The sequence below is a fragment of the Nematolebias whitei genome, chromosome 21 (genome assembly GCF_014905685.2).
Source record: "Nematolebias whitei isolate Nwh7 chromosome 21, NemWhi1, whole genome shotgun sequence".
Lineage (NCBI taxonomy): Eukaryota > Metazoa > Chordata > Actinopteri > Cyprinodontiformes > Rivulidae > Nematolebias > Nematolebias whitei.
This window is the reverse complement of record NC_056518.1, coordinates 29713699-29725170: the sequence shown is the minus strand read 5'-3', so window position 1 is coordinate 29725170 and position 11472 is coordinate 29713699. Positions and strand designations below refer to the sequence as shown.

At 43.5% G+C, this 11472-nt stretch overlaps 1 protein-coding gene across 1 annotated transcript in view; it reads right to left on the bottom strand.

Annotated features, from left to right (window-relative positions):
* Positions 1 to 10931, bottom strand: part of nsd2 (nuclear receptor binding SET domain protein 2) — a 12573-nt gene extending 1642 nt beyond the window's left edge. Inside the window, exons 1-20 of the mRNA XM_037695449.1 lie at positions 10299 to 10931; positions 9814 to 9979; positions 9536 to 9699; positions 9174 to 9404; positions 8440 to 8644; positions 7934 to 8043; positions 7717 to 7825; positions 7526 to 7641; positions 7299 to 7388; positions 5642 to 5765; positions 5314 to 5514; positions 5034 to 5213; positions 4794 to 4950; positions 4510 to 4712; positions 3172 to 3275; positions 2800 to 3066; positions 2611 to 2727; positions 2236 to 2377; positions 1096 to 1202; positions 787 to 979 (exon numbers count right to left, since the gene is read on the bottom strand). Coding sequence (XP_037551377.1) covers positions 787 to 979; positions 1096 to 1202; positions 2236 to 2377; positions 2611 to 2727; positions 2800 to 3066; positions 3172 to 3275; positions 4510 to 4712; positions 4794 to 4950; positions 5034 to 5213; positions 5314 to 5514; positions 5642 to 5765; positions 7299 to 7388; positions 7526 to 7641; positions 7717 to 7825; positions 7934 to 8043; positions 8440 to 8644; positions 9174 to 9404; positions 9536 to 9699; positions 9814 to 9979; positions 10299 to 10895 — 3583 coding nt within the window. The 5' untranslated portion in view covers positions 10896 to 10931. The remainder of the gene's footprint in view (positions 1 to 786; positions 980 to 1095; positions 1203 to 2235; positions 2378 to 2610; positions 2728 to 2799; positions 3067 to 3171; positions 3276 to 4509; positions 4713 to 4793; positions 4951 to 5033; positions 5214 to 5313; positions 5515 to 5641; positions 5766 to 7298; positions 7389 to 7525; positions 7642 to 7716; positions 7826 to 7933; positions 8044 to 8439; positions 8645 to 9173; positions 9405 to 9535; positions 9700 to 9813; positions 9980 to 10298) is intronic.
* Positions 10932 to 11472: the final 541 nt, after the last annotated feature.

The following is an 11472-nucleotide window of genomic DNA, read 5'->3' as shown; positions in this document are numbered from 1 at the left end:
TACAGCTAAAGTTATTTCTATTAATGCTAGTGCTACTACAGCTAAAGCTATTTCTACTAATGCTAATGCAACTACAGCTAATGCTATTTCTACGAATGCTAATGCTACTACAGCTAAAGCTATTTCTACTAATGCTAGTGCTACTACAGCTAATGCTATTTCTACGAATGCTAACGCTACTACAGCTAAAGCTATTTCTACTAATGCTAGTGCTACTACAGCTAAAGCCATTTCTATTAATGCTAATACCAATTCTATTTATACTAGCATTAGTAATGCTAACTTTGTTAATATTAATTCTACTCATGCTAAAACTAATATTGCCAATTCTAATAACTGTACTAATTTAGCTAATGTTATTAATAATGATATTGCCAAATAATGCTAAATCTAGTATTAGTCTTAGTACATAACTTTTTCCTTGTGGTGTTTTACTAAATATGCTTTGTATTTAGCCTCTTTTAACTCAAGTATTATAGCTGTTAGCATGTTGCGAGTTTTACTTTTGTTAGTTTTGCCACTTACACTTATTGCTACTGATCTTTTGCTTCTTTTAGCTAGTTCTTTGATATTTTTACCTTTCAGCTACCATCTCCTCTTAGTTTTTTTTTTAGCTATAATTCTGTTCCTATAGCTTCTGCTCTCTCTGCTTTAACTCAGTTCTAGCTTATTTAGCCAATCTGATCCATTCAGGAACAAACTGATTGTTAGTTAAAAAATATGTATATATTTCCAAAGTAACATCTGCGATTCTGCCAAATGCAGCTGTTTTAAGGCTAAACTCACCAAACGGTCTTTTGGTGAGGTTTAGGCAGAACAGGTGGTAAGCTTTGGTGCAGGTCTTCTTGCCGCACAGAACCAGCTGACCTCCGTCTCTGCAGCGGAAACACTCGTCCTCAGACTTCTTCTTTCCTTCACTTTTTCTCCTCCTATACTTCCTCTTTAACCTCTTTGCTTTTGGCTCGGCTGTTTGCCCGTTCTGTGAACGTCGAAGAACGTCGTTAAAACAGCAAAGATTAATCCTAATAACGGACCACGTTCAGCTGATAAGTGGCGTCTATTAAAGCATTTAATGAGACGACGACAAAGCATCACCTTCGGACGATCTCCCAGAAAACCGCTGCAGTTGGGAGCGCCGCAACGGCAGATGGTCTTCTCGTTTCCTAGGCAGTCGAGGTTGTAGTTAAAGGTCAGCTCGGTGCCTGAAAAGGAAAAATAATAAATGCTTAAAATAAAACATCATCCTGCCAACTGTGTAACTTAAATTTGCTGCAGTTCAAATAAACTTTGACCAAACTACACAAAACGTCTCTGCCAAAGACAAACTGGTTGTTCGTAGAGAGCCAGACTTCAAGTCTTCTTCTCAGAGGTCAATTTGTGCCCAAGAAACATGGAGGTCGATGACAAAAACGACTAATTGGACCTGAAGGTGTTTGGGATCATGGTCCTGTTAGACCCAGTTCAGTCCAAGCCTCAGCTGTTGGACAGATGGGAACCCTTTGGTCTAGAGGAGTTCCTGGTCCACTCAGTGACTGACAGAAGCCCAAACTATCAGACCTCCACCACCGTGCTCACAGCTGGGAGGTGCTGCTTGCTGCAGTGCATTATGGGTAAACATCTGGTTCTGGTCCAGAAGTCTTGTGGCTCCTTCAGATGAAACTTCCAAACCTAAGTTGTGCTGCCATGTTGTTTTTAGAGAAGCCGTCATGACCTTTGACCTGCTGACTGACACTCGTAGAGTCCGAGATGGAGCTCAATTCTCTGCGCACTGCACGGTCTGACCTTCGGGGTGAATCTGCTGAGAAGATTGTCAGCTGTCAAGAGGTTTTCCACTTGTGAATAATTTTTGTTCAGAACGATGGACTAAATGACCTTTGACCCTTCCCAGATTGACGAGCAGCAATAGCTGCTTCTCTGAGGTCATCGCTGAAGACTTTCCGCCTTGGTGTTGTGTGGTACCACGACAAGGTTCAGATGTTTTCGTGCTTGTTGGTTGATGACAGAATCCAGCTGGAATCTAGTTGGACCAAATTAACTTGATTTACGGCTCCGACAGGAAGCTGCACCTTCGTAACCACGGCAGAGGACGGTGAGTTTTCTAACTCTGACTGAAGTTTCAGGTGTTACGACTTGTACCGAAAACCACAGAGACCGTGCAGACCCGAGTACAGTCAGCGCGAGTCGCAGTGAGACTGGACAGTGGAAAAACAGTTCAATGGTTAATGCTCAACTCACCTGCTGGTATGTCGCAGACAGCAAACAGCCCAACTCGAGTGTCTCCGTTAACCGTCCACTTCTGCGTCTCACAGTTGGGCTGACAGCTGTGGTTCATGAAGCGGGAGTAGTTTCCTTTGGGGCCGGCATCGATGATCCGGTCCTTAAATATCAAACGTGAAGAAATACTGAGTGACTTCGTGCCTTCTGAGCTCATGAATGTTTAATAAACCCACAAATACGTTTGTAGTACTGGCTACTGTAGCGTTACAGTCACCTGGTGTGAAACACTCCCAATGCAGTACCAGTCTGCTGTAGCTCCCAGTAGAAACGGCGCTGCTGCCAAAACAGTACCCTGATCCACCGTGGAGCACGGAGAGGATCCGTCATACTGACCTTATCGATGGTGAGCATGTAGAAGTCGGTGATGTTGTTTTCGTGGGCGTACTTGATCCTCGCTCTGCACTCCTCCTCGTCAATCAGCTCTCCGATGTACTCGTTAACAAACTCGCCCTGTTGGAGAAACGGACGTCGTAAACGACCGGAGCTGCCGTAAAGGAAAACAAACGTCTCCTCCCTCGTTACCTTCTTGATGTCCCTCAGGGAGATCAGACCCCAGCCCTTCCCCGGGGTCTTGATGATCTTGGTTTCAGGGTAGAGACGTTTGGTGAAGTCCTGGTTGCAGCAGCGCTCTCCGTTCGGACACACCTGGGGGTGGCACTCGTACTGCAGCATGCGGTTCAGGCACTCCGACTCGAAGCTGCACGGCCGCTCGGCCGGCTTGCAGTTACACTTGGGGATCTCCGAAACGTCCGCCGTGTAGACCTGCACCTTGCCGAAGGGTCTGTTGACCTGGAAAGGGAGCAAACGTAGAAAGGTTTGTGATAAAACAGAACTCACCAAACGTCTGGTTGGTCGAGTTTCAACACCACAAAGATCTCACAGATGCAGTCAGACCTTGATAAATTTGTATGGAGGAGGTTTTCGGCTGTTTTCTTGAGCTTCCTTTGCTTCTCGTTTTATCTTCATTTCCTTAAATCGAGCTTCGGCCTCCAACAGAGCTGAGGACAAAATTCACAACAAAGGTTACAAATTCTTAGTGCAGTAGTTTCATGATCTGTGTGTAAAGTGTCAGACGCGTTTGTAACTCATGTTCTGGTCATAAATTAAACATAAATAAAGAGTGTGTACAGATAAAACTCAAGCCTTGAAGATGTAGAAGCCTCTTTTGTGAAATTACCACTCAGCCTCTGAAAACTTCTGCATTTTTACATTATACTCAGTGTGTGCTCTTGATAACGTGCCGTGATGCTCATCTCGTCGTAGCTTAGCGCTACGTCAGGTGGACTGGCTGCCCGCTTGTATAACGGTAGTGAAACACTGAGATTTAAAGTAACAAACAAGTTTTCTTTCTGGTACATTCAAAACTTTACTTATGAAAGTTTTCACTTTTTTCATAAAAGCATGACTTTACAAACTCCAAACTACATTTTCATAAAATGATGTATATACAAGTGAAATATTAGTCTTATTCCTTGCAACGTTAATTCAAGAAAACACTTTATTTTATTTATTTATTTTTAACCCAAAAACATACGTCAACATCAGTTTTTACATTTTAGCTGTTAATAAATCAAAACATTCAGCTGATTCAGGAGATCCCTGCTGAGACTTTAGGTTTAGTCTTTTTTTTTTTTTTTTAAATCGCTGTAATTTTTTCTAAAACGTCCTTTGAAATCTGCTTCAGCACATTTCTATTGACAACTCTACTAAAGCTAATTGTACTACTGCTAATGCTAGTTTTACTAACACAAACTTTAGCTAGCCTTAGTCTACCCTACTTTTAATAATTAGGTATTTTGACACTTTTAATTTTAAACTAATCTTTGCTGCTTTCTAAAAATACCTGTTTAACTACTTTTACCAAACTATTTGATAGTTTCAGTTTGTGTTGGCTGCTTTAGGCTAAACTTTTGCTTCAGTATTTGTAACTTTTAGCAATCTTTTTTTACTTTTAGCTACTTTTCTTACTTCAACCTTTTAGCTTTTGCTAGTTTCAGCTTCTTCAGTAAAATTAAAAAAAGTTATTCAGAGCTTTATAGTTTCTGTAAAAACGTCCTTTAAACTGATCGTTTGTCCGGTCAGATTTCCAACTAAAACCTAATCCAGACTTAGTCCTAATCTCGTTTTTCCTCTTTAATATTCCGTCCTGAAGTGGCAGCTAAAGTTATAAAACAGGAGTGGGCCTAAATAAAGTTATTGTGTAATTTATGAGTTTAAATGATGAATCCTCACCGCTCTTGAAGACTTTGCCGATACTGGTTCTCTGATATTTGCTGCCCCTGTCCCCTTCCATGTAGGGAAAGACTCGACCCTGGTGAGTCCAGAAGTAATCCCTCGAACCAAAGAAGAAGACGGGAAACTCTCCGATCTCATGTCGGAGTTGCTGAATGTTGGCAGGAATGTTTTTGGGATGGTGGATCTCAGCTGGCCACCATCTGAAAGAAAGAATTTAATCGCATTATTTAATTGGGTTCATCGACACTGGATGGCGGGAAACGGTCGTCAGTTTGTCCTACCGGTACGTCCCCAGTTTAACCCATATAATGTCCCTGTATCTGGGTTTCTTTCCAGCTCGGCAGTCGTTGCAAAACCAGCTTCCATCGGGCATGGCGATGTTCAGGCAGTCTGGGTGAAAAGCTGCAGGACAGGACTCGCAGCACAGCAGCTGTCCACCTGCAAAACAGAGAACTCTGATTAAACGACTGGTTGTGAACGACGGTCTCGTCCGCCCACTGAGGCCGTTTCAGGTTTCAAACCTTTGGAGCAGACGAAACACCAGCTGACATTGACGTGGCTGTGGTGGCTGTAGCCCTTCTTGGCGTTGAAGTGGTTCGTGCAAACGATGGCCGTGCTCGTGATCATCTCGCTTCCAGCGGCCACGCACAAGTCGCCCGCGTGGTACGCTACAGGGCACCGAAGGCAACGCATCAACCGGCCTGCAGAGAGAGGGGTTACACAAAGATGGAACCTGTTTAACAACCTGTCTGAAATATCCAAGCTCAGAACCTCTTGATGTACTTCAGGTCTGAGCCTCACCTTTAGTGGCCCTGGGCTTGGAGCAGGAGCCGTAGTGGCAGGTGAGGCAGGCGTGGAGCGGGCAGCGGAAGCCCTTGTTGTCGAAAATCGTGAGGGGGTTGAGGCGAACGCAGGCGTCGTGGTAAAACTTACCGCAGTGAGGAACATGACAGCGACGGACCTCGCCCTCCGACTGTTTACACATGAAACATTTGTGGGCTCCTGAGGGGAAATAAAACAACCGTCATTTCTGCTGCCATTAGCTGCGGATCAACTGGACCCGTTTCGGCTACTGCTGCTTTTTATTAGTCTTTAATAACTGGAAAAGAGCGATGGGTGTTGTCTCGACCTGTACTGCACTCCTGGCAGAGGAGCTTGTCCGGTTTGAGGGACAGACCCAGGCAGTGGAGGTGAAACGTGCCACAACACTGGCCTTCGCAGGGAACCAGGTCCTCACCGGCCTGCTCACACACCTGCAGAGCAAGAAGAACAAGGGTCAAACTGACGAGCCTCCAACGACCACATATTTCCTGAAACCTTGTGTGCCAAAGCTTTTAACGATGATCTGTCGACGCTCAGAGTACGAGTTGGGGATGACTCTCAGCAACTACCACATAAACCTCAGGTTGTTATCTGTAAAACTGGCTGGGTTGTAGCAAAGGAGGCCATTTTGAATTAGGTTGACGTCAAAGTTAATCAGCTGTGGGCACAAACTAAAACAGACTCAAAATGGAAGAAAATGTGTAAATTTCTGGTTTCAGCCTCACCGAGTTCTGAGTTTGTGACCTGAGTCACGTGACCATTATTTTACTGTCCACATTGTACACATCTTGGCAGCCACCCCCACATTTATGATTTAATCTACATTAGTGCACATAAGAATAAAACCAACTGGAAAAGTGAACAAACTGACAAAGTGCACATTTCTCAACACCTCACAGGCCAAAGATCTTTGATCGTCTCAGATTTTAACGTAGCGAACTACAAAAACAATATTCAACAGTATAAACTTATTTCACGAGATGTTTATTACCGGCCTGGGTTTATATCTTTGACTGTTTAAATGACTCTGAGAATGTTTATTTTAACGTTGGAAACATTAAACCACGTAACGTTATTTAGTTTTTACGACAGCTGCAATGGAGCCTAATGGGTTTTAATTAAACTTTTATTAGCAAATACGGTGGAAAAGTTGTCCCTGTGAATATTAGATTAGCTTTATATCAATGAATGAATAAGAAAATGTGCAGGGTAATTGATAATTCCTTTGTACACTACATAAGTGTGTTTTCAGACAGTGAGGCTCAAGAAATGCTCTGAGCGTGTAAACCATCAGAATCTGTCCATCACTGTGCTGGCTCCCCATGCACGTACCCCCCATCACCCCACCCAGGCGCCTTGCTATGCCCCACTCAATCGAGTGCTTCGAGGAGGGACAGCATCAGGCGATGCAATGGGCCAGGGGTCCTTGTCAGGGTCCAAGTGCTGGGTCAAAGGTCAGGGGTTGGAAGTCAAATTCAGGGTCAAATGTCAGAGGGTTGGATTTATGGCAAGGGGTCCAGCAATAACGGATTTGTTTTTTTTGGTTATAACACAAAATTCATCGTTATCGTCAGAATGCTCTGAAATATCACGATATTATATTTGAGCCATATCATCCGCCTCTACTTGATAGGGTTGTTGCCTCTCAATGAGTAGGTCCCTGGTTCAAATCCCGGCTGGGGACCTTTCTAGGTGGAGTTTGCATGTTCTCTCCGTGCATGTGTGGGTTTTCTCCGGGTACTCCAGTTTCCTCCCACAGACCAAAAACATGCATGTTAGACTGATTGGTAACTCTAAATTGTCTCTAGGTGAGAGAGAGAGACTGATGGTTGTTTGTCTCTGTGTCCCTGTGATGGACTGGAGACCTGTCCAAAGTGTCCTCCAACAGCAATGGCTGGACATGGGCACCAGTGACCCCAAAAGGAAGAAGCGTGTAAAGATAATGGATGGATATTAAATCGTGCCTGACAGATGAACTCCTTCTTCCGTTCGCTCTTCTTCGTCCCGTCCAAGCTGTCGATCGGAGAGTCCGGTCGTTCTTCACTTCCGGAGCCCTGAAGCAAACAGAACCGTTAACATGTTTTTACCTCAACCAGGATTTAAAGTACAAGAACGAGAACAGCAGAAACCCTTGGATGGTTCATGTTCTCTGTGATTTGTGTTAAAAAGCTTTAAAGCTCTTCGTCGTCACCTCTGGGTCAGAACAGGGGGAGGACCGTCTCTTCTTCGCCCTCGAGGCTGCAGCCGGGTTCTCCATGTCTTGTTTCCGTTTCCTCCGACGCTTCGGCTTCTCTGCGTTCAGCTCACCTGTGCACGGTCGAAACGTTTGTTTAGACAATGTGAAGTGATCCAGAACCGATCAGAGAAGAATCGTTCATTTACCGTTATGGGGAGTTTTTGGCTTCCTGGTCCATTTTCTCGTTTCTTTCACGTCGTCATTCTCAGATTTCTTCCTCCTCCTTTTCTTGCTTCCATCTTCTAAAACTGAGGCCTTAGAAAATAAACTTTCATTAAAAGTTAAGAAAAGATGTGAAATGTTCAAGAATTGAACATTTAATATTTTAAAGGCACAGTTGAAGGGAAAAATTAAACATTTTACCAGTTTTTCAGTGGTTTTGCTGGTTTTACGCCTCCTTTTGAGCTGCTGATCCTTGTCCGTCTCGGAGTCTGTCAGTGACCTTTTAGACCTCTTCTTTCGCTCTTTTTTCACTGAAGTTAAAAAGAAAAGCTGTTATCTGAATGTCAACAACAAATCGGTTGATTGATTCACTATGAGAAGGTGCTATTTATAAGACTGAGTTTATTACAGCTCCTCAGACTGACAAAGTCTTTAGGACTAAAGATGAAACGTTTCAACGATTTATTTATTTATACTTTTTGCGTCCGTCCAGAGGACCCGACTTAACTTTGTTAGATTTTTCTACCTGGATTATTGAGCATGCATCAGTTACTTTTTAGAGTTCGGTTCATGAAGGACAGATGTGTTTTCTGTTTAGTAATCTCGTTGATTCATAAACCAACAACTAACAGGTTTTGTAAACCGATATGTTCAGGTTCACTGATGTTTGTTGTCCAGTCGTTTAAGCATCTGAACTGTGGACCCACCTGGGGCTGAAACGTGACGGGACGTTGCTTCCAAACCGTCATCAGTCGAAGACGCTGGCTTCGTTTTATTCTCAAGGTCACAACGTTCATCCAACGATTTCTTCTTCCCTCCCAAATTCGCAGGAAGCCGGCCGTCCTTGCGACTTCTGATCTTCTGGTGTACAATCGGTTCGGCTCGTTTATCTGTTGCAGAATCTGCGAGACTCTGAAAATATAAATAAAAAATAATTCAATAGCTCTGCGATGAAGCATAAAATAAATAAATAAAAGCTAAGCATCACCATGACGGGTTTAAAATCTGTTTTCAAATGATGTTTTATTTTTCTCCCCTCAAAAAGCTCAACATTTTCTGATATAAAGCGTCTGTACTTTATTTTTTTATTAAAATTTGTGAGCTTCTGTTACACAACAAAACTAGAAACATTAAAAAAGCAAAAAGCTAAAACAAGAGAGAACTTTTCACCTGTAAAAATAACTTCAGAAATATTTTGTGATGCTAACTGAACTTTTCAAAGACAAAAAGTGTGTTTTTACTACTTTTTTGTTTAAATTACTTGTAACAACGTTGAATATTCAACGTACTAAATATTATTTTCAGTGCTGCAATTAAAACACTACCGTTTATTATAATTTGGGTTTGGCTTATTCATAAACACCCAAATGTAAAGATAAATTCAAGCATTAATATCTGAGAAGTGTAGGTCAGATTCTTGTCTACCCAGTTACAAACTAACCAGCAAGGAGGAGAGAACTGGATCCAGTCTGGACTCCGTTTCCTCCGTCTTGTCGATCCTTTCTGGTTTCAGCTTCTCCAAGATGTAAGAGTTCAGGTGGGATCCGTTTTCATCGTAAAGAAACCCGAAGTTCTCCACTCGCTTCTCCAGGGAGAGGCCGAGGGCCTCTTTGGCCTGAATGAGGCCCATGTTCCACTGAGCCCGGAGCTTACAGGGCACAGAGGGAGCCGCCTGCACGACAAAACATTCAAAACAACCCAAACACAGAAGAGGCTGCTGAAAGAAACGCACGTATGGTAGAAAATAACCTCCAAGCAACACGATCAACACGAACAAGCGTAAAACAGACGGCGGTAAATTACCTTTCTATGTGTGGCGCTGGAGACCGGCTGTTTGTTGCTCTGGCTGAGCTCCAGGTACTGATCCTCCCCAGTAAACTGCACCATGTTCTTCTCAAAGATGTATCCTCGCTCCGGAGCATCTCCAAAATACTGCACATGGTAAACGGAGCCTAACCTGCTGTTAACTGCAAAATAATCATAAAAAAAATACATAAAAATAAAATAAAAGATGATGCAACAGCCATGGAAGTCATTAGTATTAGTTTCTCCTTCCCTTTTTAACAGTGAGGACAACCCACCCTTCTGTTTTTTCTTGAAGTGACAGTTGGACTCGGGGTCTGTGGTCACCATGCAGGGCCACCAGGGGTAACCAGACACCTTGGTCCAAACCAGATCCCCGACAGAAAACCGGGTCTGTAGAAGAGCCTCTTCTTTAGGCTGCTCCGTCAGTTCGGTCTCCTCCACCTGTTGGAAGAAACCAACGACGGGTCGCTCGGTCAACGAAACAAAACTAAAATTTAAAATAAAATAAAAATCAACTGCTTTGGGAAAGTTTATTTCTTAACATTAAACAACTGATTCTATAAAACGGGATGCCTTGAAGCTCAAAATTAAATCCCCCCCCCACCTAAAAATGGTACATTTACCGGGTAGTAATACAATTGATATACTTATTATGATGTCATGAGTAAAATGTGGGTTTATGAGATTTGTTTTTAAATCCCAACTTGCTAGACATTTTATTTTTTTTTGCATGAGTGACATTTGAAAATAAAAGTTAAACCTTCTCAGCTGCTCCTGTCTGCTCAGGCTCCACAGCAACGACGGAGGAGCAGCAGCTCAGGAGAGGTTTTGTTTTGTGGAGCCTCCCCTTCCTTTTCTTCACGTCCTGTCTCTCGTTGTGCGCAGATAAAGTACCGTCGGCGACAGAGACCAGGCTGGTCCCGTTAGCAGAGGATGGTTCGAACAACGGCTGCTTCACCACCTGGGGAATAGTCACCTTTAACTCGGGTTCGGCGTGAGGCGCGCAGTTGACCTGATGGGTGGCGTTAGTGGCGGGGGCTTCGGCGCCTTTCAGCACAGGAGGCTCTGGAGTACAAAGCTTCGGCAGCGTCTCCTGGTCTCCGTTTAGCACCAGCGAAGTCAGGCCTTTCAGCCTCTCCTGGCCGTGGTTGTTATTGTTGTGGCCGGTCATCTTCTGGAGGACGCCGTCCTGCAGCGTGGCGGCCAGCTGCACCGCAGCTTTGTCCATCAGCAGGGCCGGATCGCTGCCTATGTCCCCGTGGCCTTTCCCTACACTCAAGGACTCGGGTGGCTGCTTCATGCTGACTGGGCTGGCTGGTTCAGGCATTGAAGGCAAGGAGCTACCAATGCTGTCCATCCCATCAAACCCCTCCAGGCTCACAAGGCTGCAGGACAGGAGACACAAACGACTCTTTACAGATTCAAACTGAAAACAGCAGATTCTGCAATTTGAGCATAAGGTTACACGTCCTGCGTCTGAACTTTGCTCTTCAGGAATGTGCAGCGACTCGGTTCAACAGCAGCAACATTTGAGAACAATAATATCATGTTTATGGTGTTTTCTGGACTCAGAATTACTACACACTTTCTTGTTTAAATTACTCATACGACAAACATTCACATTGATTGGGAATAATGTGATAAGACTTTTGGGTTTTGTAAATTTTATAATTTACAAAACAGTTTACTTATAATAAATCTTACCAGCTCTTTCAAAATCATTGATCTTTTTGAAATCTATTTTTGTCTACTTTTGCACCTTTCAGTGTTTAGCTGATGTTCTGTCGCTTTGTCATTTTAGCTACATTTAGGCATCATTCTGCTTCTTTTGGCTTTAGCTTCCTTTTAACTACACTTTAGAGCTAATTTTACTATTTCTACTGATATGTCACTTGTTGCTTTAGTTACCGTTGTACTTCTTCTCTACTCCTTTT